The sequence below is a fragment of the Pseudonaja textilis genome, chromosome 6 (assembly GCF_049901715.1).
Source record: "Pseudonaja textilis isolate UNSWEBS1 chromosome 6, rPseTex1.2, whole genome shotgun sequence".
Classification (NCBI taxonomy): Eukaryota; Metazoa; Chordata; class Lepidosauria; order Squamata; family Elapidae; genus Pseudonaja; species Pseudonaja textilis.
In genome coordinates, this window is record NC_141995.1 from 47,301,200 (window position 1) to 47,322,419 (window position 21,220).

Genomic DNA, 21,220 nt, shown 5'->3' on the forward strand with positions numbered 1-21,220 from the left:
GGCTTAAAAGTTATCGATTGATCAAACTTTTGGGGTTTTTCTTTTCTTTTTTTCCAGGAATGGCAGATTTTAATTATCTCCACACAAACTGCTTTGAGATTACTGTGGAGCTTGGGTGCGAGAAGTTCCCTTTGGCTGATGAGCTGTATAAACTGTGGCAAGAGAACAAGGAAGCTCTTTTGAAATTCATGGAAATGGTAACACACACACACACACACACACACACACACACACTTTTTCTTCTGTGACTTCTCTCTTCTTTCTGTCACAGGCCTCTCCACTACAAACAAGAGTTTGTTCGCTCTTTGGTCCTAAAACAAATTTACAGTCAGTGGGAATGGAATAGAATGGAATAGAATAACGGAATGGAGAATGGAATTAAATGGGAAAGAATGAGATATAATATAGAATTGAATTGACTAGAATAGAATAGAAAATGGAATATGGAGTATGGAATGGAATAGAATAATGAAGAATGAAATAGAGTAATGGAATAAAGAATAGAATTAAATGGGATGGGAGGAGATAGAATATAGAATAGAATTGACTAGAATTGTAGAATAGGATAGGATAGAGTTGAATTGAGTTGAGTTGAGTAGAGGAGAGGAGAAGAGAAGAGAAGAGAAGAGAAGAGAAGAGAAGAGAAGAGAAGAGAAGAGAAGAGAAGAATGAAGAATGAAATAGAATAATGGAATGAAGAATGGAATAGAATTGAATGGGATGGGATGGGAGAAGATAGACTAGACTAGAACAGAACAGAACAGAACAGAATAGAAAAATGAAGAATGAAGAATGGAATAGAATAATGGAATGAAGAATGGAATTGAATGGGATGGGATGGGAGGAGATAGAATATAGAACTGACTATAATTGACTAGAATAGGATAGGATAGGATACAATACAATACAATACAATACAATACATAGCTGAAAGGCACCTTGGAGGTCTTCTAGTCCAACCCCCTGCTAAAGGAGGAAACCTTATATGATTCCAGACAAATGACCATCCAATCCCTAAAAACCTCCAGCATAACTTCTGAAAGCAAGCCATACCACTGAACAAATGAACATCTTGGTCACCTTATAGCTGATTGTAGGCAGTCCTAGGCTTATGGCCTCAATTGAGCCCCAACATTTCTGTTGCTAAGCAAGACAATTGTTAAGTGAGCTTTGCCCAATTTTATGACCACCATTTCTCGCCACGGTGCTTAAGGGAATCACTGCACCCGTTGAAGTAAATTGGGCTCCCCGTTGACTTTGCTCATCAGAAGTTCACAAAGGAGTATCACATGACTCCTGGGACACTGTGAAAAGTGGCGGTATGCTGCCGATTCACACCGGTTCTAGCAATCCGGTAGCACCAGTCAACAGTTGGCCCCACCCACCCACCCCCGCCCTTTCTTGTCCTATATCTCCTTTGTTTGTAGCTCAGCTGATAGGCATGGTAGAGCAGATTGACACGCCTCAGCTGTTTTACTCACCAGCACTGACGGCAAGTTTTCATGCTTGAAATTGCCTGTTTTAGAATGTTCTGCGTGCACTCACAGAACTGGTAGTAAAATATTTTGAATTCCACCACTGACTGTGAATATTTGGATTTTGATGAGCCCGCAAGGATACTGCAACAGTCTTAAGTGTGAAAAATGGCCATTAGTTACTTTTTTCAGTGCCGTTGTTACTTTGAAGGGCCACTAAATGAACTGCTGTGTCATGCCCTTGTTGGAGTCTGATTCTGAGGGGGAGATTGAGCAGCTGACAGGGAGTGGGAGTGTGGCTCTGGTGGCTGTGGAAGAAATGGGGGAAGGGCACAGTCTGGCTGGGCATTCAGAGGAAGACCCAGGCCCACTCCCTCTTCATCCTAGGGCACGTGCGGGGAGGAACAGAGAAGGGAGCAACATGGCTTATGGGAGAGAAGAGGGCCCTGATCCCTTTCATTAGTTGCAGCTGGGAGAACAGGATATAAGTGGGGTGTTTGCACACAGTTCCTTGCTGGAAGCAAAGCGTGCATTTTTTTTGTCGAGGCTTATCTAGGTTTTGGTGTCCTCCCAACTGTGGGTGCTGTGTTTTCCTTGAAAGTCTGCAATTTATCATCCTGGCCTGTCTTGTTAATTATTTCACTGTGGTTTGTGTTGGTTTTTTTTATTTCTAATTATCTTTACTTTGGGTTCGGACTGCATTTCTTTCCTTCATAGACTGTTTTTTTGAAGAGTTTGGTCTGCAGCTGAGGATAACTGGACATTGGGGGCGAAGTTGGAGGCATTAAAGGGAATTTATTCTACTTTTGTGATTTTTTTATTTTTGTGTCATGCCCTGGGTCATCACATGTTGTAAGTTGAAGACTACCTGTATTCCTTTTCTACCTTGTGATGCCAGCCCCTTCTCTCATGAACAGGTGGTAAGCAGAAGCCTCCTCCAATTTCCTATGTTCTTTTACCAACTCTTCCTTTTGCCTGTTGCCTTCTTGAAAAATATTTGTCTAAGAGCAGTTAGAGGAGTTGATGATCCTGCACTTCGCGCATGGGCACAGTGCTCAAAGACCACCCTCTGTGTCACCACTGGTGAGCTGAGCTGTTGTTTAGCTCAGCTGAGGCACAGCAATCTGCTGCGCAAATCAGCTGAGCTAAAAAGATAAGTGAATATAGGAGAGGTAACAGTGGGGGCAGGTGCGTGGGGCCAATCTGAGGTAATATTTGCTAGTTCTCTGAACTAGTTAAAATTCCCACTACCAGTACACCTGAATTGGTGCGAACTGGCGGAATACCAACTCTGTTCCTGGGAAGTTTTTTTGTTTTTTTGTCTATACCCTGCCGAATCTATTCTGGCAGTTTTCAGTCTTAAGATACGTTTGGGAAGATGTGTGAATCCATCCAAAAATTGGCATTTGAGTCGAATTCAGGATCTGCATTCCCAAAATTGACAGATCCAGGTAACCAAAGTGAAGGTGTTAGCACAAAGCCTAAATTAAGCTGAAATAATTAGGCTTCGTATGACCGTCCATATAATAATGTCCTTATTTTGCTGCCCTGAAAATAGATGTTGGCAGAAGCATCCGTAGGGACTTGGGAAGGTCATCCATTTTCCTGGATCTCTGACTATTTTCTCTGGTGGATACACCCGTTGGATGTTGTCATATATTACCCAGTGGTGGTATGCTGCTGGTTTGCACTGGTTCTTCACACTGGCAAAGCAAGCATCCATAGAACCGGTAGTAAAATATTTTGAATTCCACCACTTTTACCTAATGTTTTGTGTGGAGGTTCTTTTTTTAGTCATTTTTTTCGAATGACCAGGCCAGCTCCACTAGAAGAAAGCTCAGTTTTCTAAAAAAGGACTCGGGTGATCAGAGCAGGAACAAATTTCCTAAAGGGACAGGGTCCACCAGGTCCCCAGCCTTGTGGTCTCTTCTCACAGATCTTTCTTTGCAACCTCCATTTTTCTTTCCAGGTTGTTTAAAAGCTTTCTGTGAGCCACAATTCCTGCTTGTAGTTTTATCCTTAAATAAAATTGGATTCCACTTGGTTTTAATCTTGTCTTCAGCTAATCTGTCCCATAAATCCAAATGGAAGTGGATTACGTCTTAACTTGAAGGCTTTGAGAGGGAAAATCCTATATTAGCCGTGACTGTGCCAACCTACTCCTATTGTGTATGTACTCATCAGCTGTTATCCCCAAGCCCTGACCTCACCTCCCAAGGGAGCAATCAGGCTTAAAAGCAACAAGATTAAGCAAAAGGATCACAGGCACATTTCACACCAAATGGCTTTCCCCCCCCCACTCTTTTTTCCACTGCCATAGATTAGAGAAAGGGGCATTTCGTGCACGATGATACATCATCAGCTGGTAAAAGTTTGCAGGCAATGCCAACTTTGGCCCAAGGACTAGCCTGGCAAGGATGAGACAGAATTTCCCTTCCATTCAACATATTATCATCAACCAGGAATTCTTTCCATCTTCCCAACATAAGCCTCAAAATCATTTTTTTTAGCTGGCTACAGAGATTCCACCCTTTCTTCCTTTGGGGTACGATAGGATGTCACACAAATGTCATCGCAAGGAATAAAATGGGGGTGAATATAAAACAGACGAGAGAGGCCCATTTTTGTGTTCCTGCTCCAGAACATTTTTTTCAATCTCGCAACCACCTTTCAATGACCTGACTTTTGGGGAGTGATATTTAGGCATTTGTGAGGTTCGTGAAAAAACTACTTTCCTACCTGTGGTGGGCTTCAACCGGTTTAACAGCCGGTTTTAGGAGTGTGCGCTCTGCAGCATTCAAAAGCCACCCATTTTAAGCTTAAAAACTTACCTGTATCAGTGCTGGTGAATAAAACAGTTGAGGTGCGGCAAGCCGCTCTGCCACGCGCATCAGCTGAGCTAAACAATAAGGAAATATAGGACAGGAAAGGGTGGGGCCAACTGCTCACTGGAGCTACCGGTTCACTAGAACCAGTGCAAACCGGTAGAATCCTATGACTATTTCCAACTACATAACCTGTCCCATTTCTCCAGAAGGGTGGCAAATGTGGCACTGCCTATTCTTTGGTATCACCCAGATCTATTCTGCAGCCTTCAGAGATCAGCAAGGGGGAAGTATTCCACCCCCAGTTCCAAATGTGGCCTGCCGGTTGTGGACTTCGTGAGCGTTGCCAAAGGAGCCTTGTCCTCCTCAGCTGTTCCCAAGTGATCACGGCCAAGTGTTTCCGAAGAGAGAAACCCCAAACAGATACACCATTGAGCTCCTGTTCCCACGTTTAACCAGCGGTCAACTTTGCTCATCAAATTTATATCATTATTTTGGCTCCTAAAAATATGCAGGTAGTCTTTGACTTCAGAGGGGGTATCCAGCCGGTTCTGACCAGTTCTGGAGAACTGGTAGCAGAATTTTGAGTGGTTCAGAGAACCAGCAAATACCACCTCTGACTGGTCCTGCCCTCATCTCTTCTCTGCCTCCCATTGAGTCCCAGCTGATCAGCTGGGTCTTCTTTTGTTGCCCTGCACAGGAGAACGGAGCTGGAAAGCAGCTTAGTGGGATGGGGAGGGAATGTGGATTTTGCAGTATCCTTCCCCTGCCACACCCATCAAGCCATGCCATGCCCACCAAGCCACGCCTACAGAACCAGTAGTAAATTTTTTTTGAATCCCACCACTTTGTGTTACTAACTTAATAAGTGCAATGATTCACTTTTACAATTGTGGCAAGAAAATTCATAAAATGGCCTCAAACTCACTTGTTTCACTTAGCAGCATAAATTTGGGGCTCAATTGTGGTAATAACTCGAGGACAACCTGTTTTACAGCCACTTCTTAAGACTTCTTAAGCATGAATGAACTAGAATTCACAAAATTCTGTCATTAAACTGGTTGAGCACCAAAGGGGAAACATGCACAGCCTCCTACATTAGCAGCGGGTGGCAATGGAGGCTACTTGTGAACAGAAATGAGAAAGGAACGTAAAAGGATCACTCCTTAATCACGTTCTTCTGATTCTTGGCAGGTTCATCGTGGCATAAAAGGAATTGTCTCTGACAAATTTGGAAACCCAATCAAGAACGCCCGAATTTCAGTCAAAGGCATCCGCCATGATATTCTTACAGGTAACAGATTTGGAGAAGCAAATGTGCAATTCAACTTTTGGGTTTAGATTTTTTTTTTCCCCTCTAGAATGTTACACAATTTTTCACCCAGAAAACAAAATAGTGTACCGATTGATTCACATATTTGCATCCCAACTTTGCAAAAATTGCAAAATCTAAAAACAATAAACAAATATTAAAACTGCAGGGGGGAAAAAAATTAGAGAATTAAAAAGCATTCCAAAAATCTATATATATAAAAGTGAAATGCCACTCACGCATCATCACAAAATCTCCAGAACTGTAAAGCCTACAAACTTGAAATTGGGCCCGTATGTTCCTCTTGGCTTCTAGGTGCTCACTAAGAAAGGATTTTTCCAAATGACCATCAGAGCATTTAGAGTATTTCCTATATTATTATTATTATTATTATTAACATGCTCTGATGCTAAGGAGTTCTACTAGCTCTTCGGCTTTGTAACAGAAACTCCTAGCATGAATGTGCGAGGGGAAACTTTACCTTTACCTATGGTTGTTTTGTTTGGTTTTTAGCTGATGACGGAGACTATTGGAGACTTCTGCCCCCTGGTACATACATCGTAAGTGCCCAGGCAAGGGGCTACACTAAAGTCCTGAAGAAGGTAACTCTGCCTGCCAAGATGGCCAAGGCTGGTCGAGTCGATTTTGTCCTGCAAGCCCTCAATGGAAAGTTTAGAAAACTTCCCACCAGACAAGTGTATGACCCTCTGGAAGACTTTGATCCTCATGCTCAGACGGAGCTACGGAAGAACGGAGAGCAATCTATCCAGCCACGGGAGAGGCCCTGGTGGTGGTCATACTTCAGTTCTCTGAATCAGCACAAACCTTTGTGGTTGCTGAAGCAGAGCTGAACAATTTTACACTCTGCCCATCCTCAGCTACGCTGGTAGTTCACAGTGGCATTACCATTGCTACCTGGCCTGGAAATGGAGCGGGACTCTGTCATGGTTGATCTAACATGGCTGTCCTTATCCTTTCCTGCATTTTATTTTCTCCTCCGCATTAACATTTGCTACATATTAAATTTTTAAAAAAAACCTCGATGTCATGGTTGTTCCTTGTTACTGCGTTTTCCAACATTGTTAATTATCAGGCTGATTATTTATTAACCACTTATAGGGACGCAGTGGCTCAGGGGCTAAGACACTGATCATGTCGATCAGAAAGGTCAGCAGTTCGGCAGTTCGAATCCTAGCGCTGCGTCATGGAGTGAGCTCCCGTTCCTTGTCCCAGCTTCTGCCAACCTAGCAGTTCGAAAGCACGTAAAAAATGCAAGTAGAAAAATAGGGACCACCTTTGCTGGGAAGGGAACAGCGTTCTGTGCTCCTTTGGCATTTAGTCATGCTGGCCACCTGACCATGGAGACATATTTGGACAGTGCTGGCTCTTTGAGTTTGTAACGATGATGAGCACTGCCCCCTAGAGCAAGAAATGACTAACATGTATGTGCGAGGGGCACCTTTACTTTTATAGTGGTGCTTTAAAGTTTGCAATCCCTTTTGGGATTTCCAATCTTTCACCGTAAGAAATGCTGCCACGGCTAACCATGGTGCCAAATTTTGATAGCTGTCTGGTAAGAAATAGCCAGTCGCTCGGTCAAATGGTATCGTTTTAGGATTTTCATCCAGTAGAGATCATTCAAGGGAAGGAATTTGCAAATGCAATAAATTGTCTAATGAAGATGTTCACCAGATCTGGAACTTTAGGGGAATTAAAAAAAACCCCAACTTTATGCTGAAACTATGAAGAAATATAAAGGGAAAAATACATGGGAATCCTACGTTGCCTGATGTTGTGGAGGCCACCAATTTAGATGGCTTTTGAAAGAAATAGGAGAAATTGAAATTCCTTTTCCAATGGATCTCAGTCACCCTTCAGGTAGAGGTTGCTGTGAAGCAGTCAATAGAAGAGGACATTTTTGCCATCATGAATTTCCTCTCTTGGTTGCTCTTAATATCTTTTGTCAGGAAATTGCGCAGCTGGAGTCAGGTGGAGTCAGAAATGCTAACATGAACTTGTCGTTTTATATAAATAAATCTATTTTACACCAATATTTACAGCAAACGAGATAGTCAGGCACCCAGGAACATCCTGAGGTAAATCGCAGAATGCAAAGAAGGAAAAAGGCGGGGAAAAAGGGAAACGCCTCCTCCACACCCACAGCAACCAATCACAGTGCCGATTGCCTCATGCAGGAACCAGCACTCTTCAACCTATCAAGTATAACTTTCCTTTTGGCTCACTCTACAACTCCCACTGTTCCGGCTACTAAATTTTAAATATCTTAATATCTTTCTATGTGACAGGGGGGACTGTCCTGTCTGTAAAAGACTCCCGTCCTCTTCTTCACACCTCTAGCCTAGTCCTGCCAGCTACAGAAGATATTTTTATTTGCAATAGTGGCAAATATCTGTGGCTTGGTGTATTTATCTATCTATCATCTATCTATCCCTATCTGTTTATATCAGGGGTATCAAACTCATGGCCCATGGACCAGATGCATCACATGCTCTCCCCTTCCCCGGTTTAGCAAAGAGGAAAAAAGTCCCACTATGTCATGTGACGAAAACATGATGATGCAAGTTTGACACCCCTGGTCTGCATCTATCCATCTCTCTCTCTCTCTCTCTCTCTCTCTCTGTATATATGTGTGTGTGTGTGTGTGTGTGTGTATACACACACACACACACACACACACACACATACATACATACATATATACATACATATATACATCTATCAACTATCCACCTATAATCTATCTATCATCTATCTATCTTTTTAAATTATATATACATTTTATTGAATTTTCAACTTTAAAAACAAATATATACATTTTTTGCAGTTGTTTGTGATCAGTTATTCCATTCTCCTGGATGTATGTATGTATGTATGTATGTATACATACACATACACATACACATATATACTATTTACAATTACACTTTAAAAGTTTTACTATCTATCTATCTACATCTTTCTATCTATCTCTATCCATCTATCTTTCTATCTATCTATATCTATCTATCTATCTCTATCTATCCATCTATCTTTCTATCTATCTATCTATATCTATCTATCTATCTATCTATCTATCTATCTATCTATCTATCTATCTCTATCTATCCATCTATCTTTCTATCTATCTCTATCTATCTCTATCTATCTATCTATCTATCTATCTATCTATCTATCTATCTATCTACATCTTTCTATCTATATCTATCTATCTATCTATCTATCTATCTATCTATCTATCTATCTATCTATCTATCCATCTATCTATTTCATGGATGGATGGATGGATGGATGGATGTGTGTATCTGTTTGTTTTTATATTTATTTACTTCTACCCTCCTTCTCCTGTATTTCTCCTGGGCTCCGTCTTCTCTCTCTTTTGCGCTTGGCTTTCCTTCCTCTTCTCCCCCCTTCCCTTTCCTTCTCAGTGGTGTGAATGGGCTACTTCAGGCCACTCCGTTCCCCAAACTGCATCCAGCTGCTCATTGCTGAACCTGAAACCTTCTGAATTGCTGGAGCCCAGGCAGATCTGCTTTTCCTCCTCTGTCTTTTGGGGCATTCAGCACACGTTCTGGTGAGAGAGACGTTCCCTGCGGATGAGCTCCAGCCCTAGTCCAAAACCTCAGAAGACTAAACTTCCCACCCAGGTTGGATCCTGAAACATTATCCTGGGACATCTGCATTCACCTTCGTTGAGGAGTTTTAAGTCTTCACAGAATTCCCCCCCCTTTTTTTTTTAAAGCGTTCACAAGATCAAACACGGCATCTCAGCCTCAACGACTTGGGGCAGATGGAAGAGGCTCCATGTCATTTATCAAAGTCCCTTTTAGACTCATTGCAACGGGTGCAATGAGTTCTGTGCGGAGATCTGTGTCCGTGGAGAGCATTCAGCGTTGCCAGCCTGAGTGCTCAGACTACGCCAATTCCCCAAAGTAGAAACCCTAACTTGGCAACGCACATCTGGATCCCATACACACTGCCAAAAATAAAGCTTGGCTTGACATGAATGTATCATGTGAACTTCTGCATGAGCCACAACCGTCACCTTGGTTGAGAAAATCCATCCCCGCTTCTTCTCAAGTCAGCCCAAACAGGTGAGTAGGTGGAGGGTTTTTTTTCCCAGGCTTGGAAGGACACAGGTCAACTGCCAGACCAAGGAGAAAGTCCAGCTGGCCCCAAGATGTGTTGGAGAGCCGAAGGGCATGAGAACCAGGAAGCTGCCCCCATTGTCTCCAGCACTTCCCAGCCAGGTCAGCGGTCCATCTTGAAGACATTAAGATGGCGTTTGGGGAAGCAAAACAGGCAAGCAGCATTGGAGACAGGACACTGAAAGCAATTTGGGATAACATAAAGAAGGCGTTAGCTAAAGCAGCACAAACCTATAAGAAACAGGCAGGCGGACACCGAGCTCGGCAGCGGCCATTCCAGTTAGGGGAGAAGGTCTACATCTCGGCAATATTTCTAAGGTTAAAACTCCCTAGTGAGAAACTGGGGCCAAAGTTTTTACATTCTCCCAAGTTGAATGGACATGACCTTGTAGATGACCCCCCATTTGGTCAAGGACCTTGGAGTACTCATCTCTAATGATCTAAGTGCTAGAGCCCAATGTAACAACATAGCCAAAAAGGCATTTAAGAGTTGTAAACCAGAGGTGGGATTCAGCAGGTTCTGACCAGTTCTGGAGAACCGGTAGCGGAAATTTTGAGTAGTTCAGAGAACCAGCCAACCCAACCTCTGACTGGCCCCGCCAACCCCATCTCTTCTCTGCCTCCCATTGAGTCCCAGGTGATCAGCTGGGTCTCCTTTGATTGCCCTGAGAACGGAGCTGGAAAGCAGGTTAGTGGGGTGGGGAGGGAACGGGGATTTTGCAGTATCCTTCCCCTGCCACACCCACCAAGCCACGCCCACAGAACCGGTAGTAAAAAACATTGAATCCCACCCAGTCCCCTAATCCTCTTGGTTGCTCTTCTCTACACTCTTTCCAGAGTCTCAACACTTTTTTTTACATCATGGCGAACAAAACTGGATGCGGTATTCCAAGTGTGGCCTTAGCAAGGCCTTATAAAGTGGTATTAACACTTCACGTAAACTTGATTCTATCCCTCTGTTTATGCAGCCGAGAACTGTGTTGGCTTTGATTGGGCGTTATCAAAATGAAATTCAACAGTTAAAAAAAAAAGGTAGGGTTCTACATTTAGGCAAGAAAACCCTCAAATGTACAGTTATAGTATAGATGGTACATGGCTCAATAGTAGTAACTGTGAGAGGGATCTCGAAGTCCTAGTGGACAATCATTTAAATATGAGCCAGCTGTGTGCAGCAGCTGCCAAAAAAGCCAACACAGTTCTCGGCTGCATCAACAGAGGGATAGAATCAAGATCACGTGAAGTGTTAATACCACTTTATAAGGCCTTGCTAAGGCCACTCTTGGAATACTGCATCCAGTTTTGGTCGCCACGATGTAAAAAAAAGGTGTTGAAACTCTAGAAAGAGTACAGAGAAGAGCAACCAAGAGGATTAGGGGACTGGAGGCTAAAACATATGAAGAACAGTTGCAGGAACTGGGTAGGTCTAGTTTAATGAAAAGAAGGACCAGGGGAGACAGCATAGCAGTCTTCCAATATCTCAGGGGCTGCCCCAAAGAAGAGGGAGTCAAGCTATTCTCCAAAGCACCTGAGGGCAGGACAAGAAGCAACAGATGGAAACTAATCAAGGAGAGAAGCAACTTAGAACCAAGGAAGAATTTCCTGACAGTTAGAACAATTAACCATTGGAACTTGCCTCCAGAAGTTGTGTATGCTCCAACATTGGAAGTTTTAAAGAAGGGATTTGACAAATCATTTGGGTGAAATGGGATAGGGTTTCCTGCCTAAGCAGGGAGTTGGAGGGTTCTTCCAACTCTGTTATTCTGTATATCTATCAAATAATTCTGTATATCTAAAGAGTTTCGGTTCGTGACTATAATTTTTTTAAGGCTAGATCAAGATTACAGGCATCTGGAAAAACACAAGTCCATATCATTTCAACAAGGGCAATACCAAATGTGCAAAGTTAACAACCCTGGGGAAAAACCTTAGAATAGAATAAAATAACAGAGTAGGAAGGGACCTTGGAGGTCATCTAGTCCAACCCCCTGTTTAGGCAGGAAACCCTACACCACTTGCAATTTGTCATTTTAAGTAACTGTTTTTTAGAATTCAAAGACATAGTTTTATCTTGTCAGGATGATCTCCAAGAGGTCAGTAATAATTTGCTGGCTTGGCAGTTATCTTATGGGAGCAGAAAAAGAGCAATTTGTACCATTTAATTGAATGCTACCCAGAACCAAAGAGGCAAACTAATTTCATTGTTTGTGAATATAAATTCATTCAAACATGCATACTCTATTTTTTTTTAAAAAAAAATTTTTAACCAAGCCTTGTTGAGTGTTGTAAGAGGTCTGGGAAAAATGAATTCCTGATACACGCATACACTTAGAAAAAAAATATACTCCTAATTGCATTACAATTTTATTGACAGCTTAAGGGGAGAGATTACTCTAGGAAGAAGAAAAAGTCACGCAGCAGTAAAAGGTAGTAAAAAAGATTGAATAGTTTTTATTATCTAGTTAATAAATTATACATAAAAGTCTTCATGGTTATGGATACCACGGCAATATAAACAATGAATTTATTTTTATTTTTCTAAACAACTGCAACTGGTTTCTCTGCCAGTAGAGGGCACTCTGGCACAAAGACTCTTCTCCCTCTGGTGATGAAAAAAGCCACAACTTCTTGACTTCCTTTAGAGAGAAAAAAAGCAAGCAAACAGAAGTCTCTGTAGCCTTAGTGAATGATAGTAGTAGCGCTTAGACTTATATATTGCTTTGTAGTGCTTTCCAGTCCTCTCTAAGCGGTTTACAGAGTCAGCCGCTTGCTGCTATCTACATCCTAATTTCACCGACCTCGGAAGGACGGAAGGCTGAGTCAACCTTGAGCTGGTTAGGATCGAACTGCTGGCAATTGGCAGAGTTAGCCTGCAATACTGCATTCTAACCACTGTGTCACCACAGCTCTTCCTTCCTTCCTTCCTTCCTTCCTTCCTTCCTTCCTTCCTTCCTTCCTTCCTTCCTTCCTTCCTTCTCTTTTTCCTCCCTCCCTCCCTCCCTTCCCACTTACCAATAGCACTTAGACTTATATACCGCTTCACAGTCTTTTACAGCCCTCTCTAAGCAGTTTTCAGAGTCAGCCTCTTGCCCCTAACAATCTAGGTCCTCATTTTATCCACCTCAGAAGGACGGAAGGCTGAGTCAACCTTGAGCTGGTTAGGATCGAACTGCTGGCAATGGGCAGAGTTAGCCTGCAATACTGCATTCTAACCACTGTGTCACCACAGCTCTTCCTTCCTTCCTTCCTTCCTTCCTTCCTTCCTTCCTTCCTTCCTTCCTTCCTTCCTTCCTTCCTTTTTTTCCTCCTTCCTTCCCTCCCTCCCTCCCTTTCCACTTACCAATAGCACTTAGACTTATATACCGCTTCACAGTCTTTTACAGCCCTCTCTAAGCAGTTTTCAGAGTCAGCCTCTTGCCCCTAACAATCTAGGTCCTCATTTTATCCACCTCAGAAGGACGGAAGGCTGAGTCAACCTTGAGCAGGTTAGGATCGAGCTGCTGGCAATGGGCAGAGTTAGCCTGCCATACTGCATTCTGATCACTGCACCACCACAGCACTTGGTAGTCCAGTAGAAGTTAGGAAAGTAGCGTGCAACGGCTGCAGATGGTGAATGGGTTGGGAAGGAAGCTTCAGGTTCCCTGGAAATGGCTGAAAACAGCTAGGACGGAAGAGAAAGGTTTCGTTTAGGAGAGTGATGGGGAGCCAAAAAACTACTCAGAATTGGAATAGCGTTGGAAGGGACCTTGGAGGCCTTCTAGTCCAACCCCCCCCACCCATGCAGGAGACCCTATACCATTTCAGACAAATGACTGTCCGGTCTCTTCTTAAAAAACCTCCAGTGATGGAAGAAGCATCCACAACTTCTGTTCCACTGGTTAATTGTCCTCACCGTTGGGAAGTTTCTCCTTAATTCCAGATTGTTTCTCTCCTGGATTAGTTTCCATCCATTGTTTCTTGTCTTGCCTTCTGGTGCTTTGGAAAATAAATTGACCTCTTCCTCTCTGTGGCAGCCCCTCAAATACTGGAATACTGTTATCATGTCCCTCCACCCAGTCCTTCTTTTCTCTAGGCTGGCCAAACCCAAATCCTGCAGCCGTTCTTCATATGTTTTAGTTTCCAGGCCTTTAATCGTTTTAGTTGCCCTTCTTTGCACTTTTTCCAAAGTCTCAACATCTTTATTGTAACATGCTGGTGACCAAAACTGGATGCAATATCCCAGGCGTGGCCTTGCTAAGGCTTTATAAAGCAATAATAATAGCTCATGCAATTTTGCTTCTATGCCTCTGTTTATCCAACCAAGGATTGTATTGGTTTTTTGGGCTGCTGCCGCACACAGCTGGCTCATGTTGAAGGAATCGTCCACTAAACAGGGAAGGGAGGGAAGGAAGGAAGGAAGGAAGGGCTTAACAGCTACTGTGCATAAAATCATATTAAAATCTGTTCTCCATTTACTGCTCTTCAAAGTGGAAGAAGGAAGGAAGGAAAGGAAGGAAGGAAGGAAGGAAGGAAGGAAGGAAGGAAGGAAGGAAAGAAGGAAAGAAAGAAGGAAAGAAGGAAAGAAGGAAAGAAAGAAGGAAGGAAAGAAAGAAGGGCTTAACGGCTACTGTGCACAAAACCATATTAATGCCTGTTCTCCATTTACTGCTGGGATTAAAATCCTGCTAAAGTAACCAACTCGTCATTCACCAAATGAATTCATCGTAATGATGTGCAGTATTAATGCCGTGTTAATTTTGCATAGATGCAAACTCTGCATGCAATAGCGATTCTTTCTCCATGGACCAAGTGGGGGGAAAACCATCCCCGTTCCATGAGGCTGCTCCAAGTCCCCTAACCAAGCTTTGGGACCCCTAATCAGAAGCCAGCTGTGGCACCCCTAGGCCTGATTCAAAAGGGTGAGAAAGAGAAGGAATGACGCCAGTCCAGGGCCTGGAAAGCTTAGCTAGTAGACTTCGACATGTGACCTGCCTGCTTAGCCAGTAGCAATTCTCCCTGCTTGGGATAAGGTGAAAGGTTACTAATTAAGTAGGAGAAGCCAAGAAAGGCGCAAGCCCAAACTTTGAGCTGTCATCCCGGGTTAATATCCGGCCACTCGTACATAAGCCACAGCCATCCATGTTTGCTGCAGGACATTGCTTGTAGCTGCTCACGGAGACACCGGAATAATAAGCGATTTATTTTCTGAGCTCCTTCTGTCAAGACCGTTGCAACTGACATGCGGAGGTTTTTTTTCCTATCCCGTTTCTTACACAATATGTATTATTAAGTCCATGTCCAATTTATTAAGTCACGTTTTCCTTCTCGTCAAACTTCAGACTTCGTGGCTCTGGGTTCTGTGTCGCCCACATGGAGGTCTGAGTCAGAATATCAACACAGGTGATTTCAACTGCAGTGATTGACTTAACTGTGGCAAGAAAGCTCATTAAATGGGGCAAAACTCATTTAACAACAGAAATTTTGAACTCAATTGTGGTCATGTTCAAGGCTGCCTATATAGCCATTCACTCCAAAGAGATCCGAATAGTCGTTTCAGCTTTTCTTCTTCTGATGGGAGATGGACCAATCTCACCAGAGATAAATTAAATTAAACTTTATTTTAAAAGGAGAAAAATCTATATATATAAAAGTGAAATGCCACTCAGGCATCATCACAAAATCTCCAGAACTGTAAAGCTTACAAACTTAAAATTGGGCCTGTATGTTCCTCTTGGCTTCTAGGGGCTCACTAAGAAAGGATTTTTTCAAATGACCATCAGAGCATTTAGAGTATTTCCTATATGATTATTATTAACACGCTCTGATGCTAAGGAGTTCTATTCCCTCTCCCCACCTGAAAAGAAATCTCTTCCAAAGGCAAAACCCAAGCAGAGGAGAGGAATTTCAGTTTTAGTTTCACAGCACCAAGCAGCTTTAGTACATACCGGTTGAGCTAAGCCACGCCCAGGCTCCTTGCTGTCTCCTTCTTGCTCACACAGCAAACACTGTTTCAGTTTCCAAAGAGTCCTCCACTCTCTCACACACTCGCAGGATGCTAGCCAGATGAATACTGATGGATGTTGGTAGGCAGAGGCAGAATTTTCCCCCCTTATTTTCCTCCCCAAAAACTAAGCCCGACCAGATAGTTTCATAGTGAAGCAGGGGGTATCCAGCTAGTATATAATATAACCTCACTATTTCATGTAAACGGCTCGATATCATAGAAAAGGAGAGGCAGGATTTCTTTGTTTGGAGCTGGCTTCTAAACAGAAAATATCCAAGAAAGAGCAAAAGATGATGAAAAAGTAATAAAAGTGGTCATTTCCTTCCTGCGAAATAGAGGGATGATTCAAAGGAAAATATCTAAGCCACCAGAAAGGTATAAATAATATCTTCCCGCTCACTCTGAAGAATGGAATGCACAGCTGAGAATACAGGTGTGATTTTTCAAGTTTCTACAAAGATATATATATATATATTTTTTAGAAAGTCATGCTGTTAGGGCTTTGTTCCACACAGACACACAAAGAAACAAAAATCTGGCATGATTTTCTAGCTTGACTTTTACTGATCTCCATGAATAGCAATCTTCCAGAGTCACAGGGCCTCAGCTTCACTTTCCCAGCTTTTGGGGGGGGGGGGAGGAGAACCCCTCTTTAACAAGGGGAGCTGAAGGGACAGTAACCCCAACCCACTCCACCCCAGTCTGTTTCTGTTCTCTGGGCTCTTCCCAGTTCAATCACACGTTGTTCTGCCCAAATCTTCACCAGCAGAAGGAGCGCTGGGGAATTCTCAAGGTCAGTGGCCCTCAAAACTTTTGGGGTACCAGGGATCGGTTCCCAGGGACTAGAGGGGTCTGCATCTTGTGGGTGGGGCTTTGCTTGTTTACACAGCCCGGTTTCTGGCATGCCATGGTCTGATGTCAGTCCACAGACCAGAGGTTGGGCACCCCTGTTCCAGGAAACCAAGAAGCAAATCAAAGTTATGGTGGATTGGAGTTTGCACCTGTGGGTGAGATTCCAATAATTTAACCAATAGTTCTCTGACCTTAATGATTTCTTCCAACAACCAGTTTACCAAAGTGCTCAGAAAGTTTAACAGCCGATTTTCCCAAAGTGGTGCGAATCCACTGAATCTGTCATGCCCCTGGTGGAGACTGATTCTGAGGGAGAAGAGGAACAGGGAGCGGAGGTGGGGCTCCTGAGGCTGTGGAGGAGGCTGCGGAAGGCCAGAGGCTGGCTGGGCAGTCAAAGGAAGAACCAGGCCCATCCCCTCTCCATCCTAGGACACACAGAGAGGAGAGGATAAGGGAGAGATGTGGTCTACTGGGGAGGAGAGGGCCTTGATCCTCTTCATGGGCTGCAGCTGTGACAACTGGATAAGAGGACGGACATGCGTTTGGGTGAATGCTGGAAACAAAGTGTGGAAATATCTCCAGTTTATGGTTCCTCTCTGAGTTTGGCGTCCTTCCCAGTGTGTGTTCTGTTATCTGTGGACGTCTTCCAGCCCTTATCTTGCCTGATTCATGTTGTTTTTTCCCTCCTTCTTGTAACTGCTTGTATGGGAGTTCTTTTATCTCCAGTCAAGGATATTTGGAGCTTGGAAGCAAAGTGAAGGAATAAAGGGGGCTTCACTGGGTTTTTGTGACTATTTTGTATCCCCCCCACCCCCCCACCCCCATCATCACAGAATCCCACCACTAGTTTGCACATGCCCACCAACATTGCTGTCACTTTACCATCAGAACGTTTCCAGGATGTCCTTGGATTCTCCTCCCCTCCACTTATTATTTCATGATACACGCACACATACATGCATTCCTGCAAGAGACCATTTGCTTGGTGTTGAAGAAAAATGTCAATCTGCTCTGTATTGTATCGTTGCTCCCAATCATTATTCTTCTCCTTTCGCCCTTGGAAGGCAACATCTGTTGTTTCCCAATGTTCAGATTGATGCCAATGTCTTTCCTTGGGCAACATACTTGCCCCCAGTGATAGCGACGATGCTGGCTTATTTTTCAAGTATCCTCTTCTCAGGGTCCTAAAGGACCGACATGCGCCGTCTTTATCGGCTTCTTGCTCTCTGCCCATCATCTCCACCACTTAAGAGGATTGTAGGCACCCACCCGAGGGTGCAGAAGGGGGGAGTTAAAGCAATATCTGTCAGAATTACCCGCTATCTGTTTTTACACGGTAGAGTCTTGATTAGGTTACTTCATCTGAAGAACAGCCCTGTTCAAGAGAACAATAAGGTTGACTGGATGAGCCAAGTTGCAGAGATGCGAGGCCCCAACAGGCAGAAGGATCCTGGCTCCCCTTCTGACCACACCTGGAAACTCCTCCTGGGAATGGTGAGCTGATACCACCTCCAGATTTGATGGAAGAGTGCAACACTTATTATTATATTCTATTATTATCATACTTATTATTGCAGAATACCTTATGCCACCAGACTCGAAATTCTAGACCTGGAAAACCTAGAACTACACCGCCTTCAGTCCGATCTAAATATAGTATATAAAATCATACATTGCAATGTCCTACCTGTCAATGAATACTTCAGCTTCAACCATAACAACACAAGAGCACACAATAGATACCAACTCAAGGTTAATCGCACCAAACTTGATTGCAGGAAATACGACTTCAGCAACAGAGTGGTCAATGTCTGGAATACTCTACCTGACTCTGTGGTTTTTTTTCCCCAAACCACCAAAACTTTAACCTTAGACTGTCTACTATTGTCCTCACCTCTTTCCTAAGTGGTCTGTAATGTGCCTACCGTATCTGTCCTATTGTTTCTTTTATATATATATATATTTATTTTTCTTATATGTATCCATGATTCATAACTATGTGTTTACTTATACCTATTATCTTGTAAGCAATTGACAAATAAAAATAAATAAATAAAAACATGGGTGGGAGATGTTGTGGAACCAACAAGGTTTATGCTGTCATTTGGGTTGGATCTAGGATAACTCACTGCCACCAATTTGGAGCAGCCAACACCCTGCAGGACAAGAGTTACACTAATATCGAAGTAATAGTGGAATAGAATCATTAAAGAAATGAGGAATAAAATGAAATGTGAATACCAATTTTTTTAAAAAAAATTTTTAAATGATTGTAAATAATTGAATTAAATTGTCCCGCAGTAAGCTGTCCAATGTCGAGTTGGCCATTGTAAGTTGTTGTCCCATGATGAGTTGGTGAGTTGACTCTGGCAAGTGCCCTGTGATGAGTTTGCCATGGCAAGTTGTCCTGTTCCAACTTGATATAACACGTGAAGCTCAGTGGTGGGATTCAGCCGGTTCGCACCAGTTTGAGCGAACTGGTTGTTAAATTCCCCACCCCATCTCCGGCTATCAATGTGGATCCTGGGCACTGTGCTGCAATGGAGAAATGGGCTACGGAGTGGCCAGTCCAAAGGAAGGAAAAAGCTACTTTCCTTCTTTCTTCTCCCTGCTCCTCCTCCTTCCCTTGTGCCGGCTGTGCCATTGCCCGTTTCTCCATTGCAATGCAGTGCCCAGGATCCACTTTGATAGTGGGGGAGGGTAATTTAATAGCTGGTTCACTTAGGATCAGGTTGGCCATTGTCGGAGGCTCATCCTTCCTGGGCAGTGCAACTGGAGGATGGGGCTGGGCCACACCTCCCACAACAGCCATCCTGACCCTGGCCGAACCGGTTGTTAAATTATTTGAATCCCACCACTGGTGAAGGTATGAAGAATCCTGAAGGTCACCAGAAATTCCTCGCTAGGTATCTGTAGAGCGAGAAGTTGCCTCCTGGACCGGCATATATTACATTACCATCCGCATTTCCAGTCCCTAGAGAACCTCCCAGCAGATTAAGGAATCCAGTTTAGCATTCTCCTTCCTTTTCCTCCCCCCAAAAAGGATGTATGAGCTTTAAACTGGGACTGAAGCCCGGCTTGTTGACTTTGAATACAGGAGTGCCTGCAAGCGATAGTCAGGGGTGGGATTCTATTGGTTCAGACTAGTTCGGATGAACCGGTAGCTCCAAAGATCAGCTGAGAGCGAACCGGTTCACTCCGAAGATCAAGGTATTTCCTTTTGCTCCCTGACGATCAGTTGTTTTCCAAAGATCAGCTGTTCCACGCAACTTAGATTAGCTAGAAAGCAGGAAAACATTGGATTTCTTGCTTTCTAGCTAATCTAAATCGTGTGGCACAGCTGATTTCCTCCCCCCCACTCCGCTGTTGTACGGCTTCAGCCAGGAGGCTTCCCTGAGGTTAAAAAAATGGGGCATGAACGGGTGCTGCACAGGGGTGGCGGTGTGTGCCCCATTTTTGCTCCCAGGAGGCTTCCCTGAGGCCCAGTAGCCCCCCCAAAAAAACCCCAAAAACCATGCCCACCCAGTCACATGACCACCTAGTCACGTCCACCTAGCCATGCCCACAGACCCAGTAGAAAAGAAAATTGCATCCCACCCCCGGTGGTAGTCAAAAGAAGTCAAGATGGCTGTCCATCTTGTCCACCATCTAACGGTGAGACCAAAGCAACCCATCACACCGTCATGGCTGCCTTTTTTTTTTTAAAAAAAAGCAGAAGGCCAAGAAGCACGGTGCCAAACCTTGTTCCCTGCTCCACCATGCAAAGAGAGACAGAGACCCAACCCCGGAAGCAGAGCGAGGGCCATCCTGGTGCACCTGAAGGCCTGTCAGAGCTGTGGAAGAGTGATAGAAGAAAGCAGGGGACACGGAGCAGCACAGGGAGGCAGCTGGGCATCCTAGACAGACCTGCTCCCGTGTCTCGCTCTTATCATTAAGCAAGATGGCCCATGGAAGAAGGCACATGATTTGTAGAGATGGTGGGAGACAGCTTCGGCGCTCCATTATTTCATGTACAAAATCAATATTGGAACAATCCCAGTCTAGACACATAAACGTCAAAGTATTTAACAAGGAGCAGTTAGAGCAAGGGGGAAACTCACTTAAATCACCACCGAAGCAGCCTGATCGCTCTCGAAGTAGCTTTCCAGGGTTTTATGTAAGATAAAAACTGTTTAACTAAGCATGGAGTACAAAGCCTGCAGGCTTATGGCAAAGAACACTATGAGGAGGAACATTTAGAGAGCCATTTTAGTCTATCTGGCAGGTTGTAAATGCAGGGTGCTTTGTAAAAAAAACAAAACAAAAAACAAAAAACAAAGAGCCCTTTAATCTATTTTTTAAAATCTTTTGAATGGTTTTAAGGTTAGCTAATCAAATTCCCCCCTTGTGGGAAGCAGCATCTCATATTCAGAGACCAAAGTGAGTCACTTTTCCTAATGCTAGATGTGACTGAAGGGAGATAGATCTATTAAGTTAAAAAATAAACCAGCCAAAATGGTGTCCACCCTGCAATGTTAAAGCCCCACCCCTTTTTCGTGTGCCATGTGCTTGGTGGGGTAAAAAGCAGGCAGTCACAGCTGCCATCTTGATGTTTTTGGCCTCGCTTTCTG

At 43.6% G+C, this 21,220-nt stretch overlaps 2 protein-coding genes across 4 annotated transcripts in view; one reads left to right on the forward strand and one right to left on the reverse strand.

Moving 5' to 3' along the window:
* Positions 1-6,656, forward strand: part of CPZ (carboxypeptidase Z) — a 36,082-nt gene extending 29,426 nt beyond the window's left edge. For 2 of the 3 annotated variants that reach the window (XM_087936523.1, XM_087936524.1), the window contains exons 8-10: positions 58-197; positions 5,495-5,594; positions 6,126-6,654. In XM_087936523.1, coding sequence (XP_087792649.1) covers positions 58-197; positions 5,495-5,594; positions 6,126-6,463 — 578 coding nt within the window. In that variant the 3' untranslated portion in view covers positions 6,464-6,654. Of the gene's footprint in view, positions 1-57; positions 198-5,494; positions 5,595-6,125 lie in introns of all 3 variants that reach the window. The other variant, XM_026699768.2, reaches the window with a different exon arrangement.
* The window catches only part of HMX1 (H6 family homeobox 1), a 243,007-nt gene that overhangs the window by 176,504 nt on the left and 45,283 nt on the right, over positions 1-21,220 (reverse strand). The window lies entirely within an intron of this gene.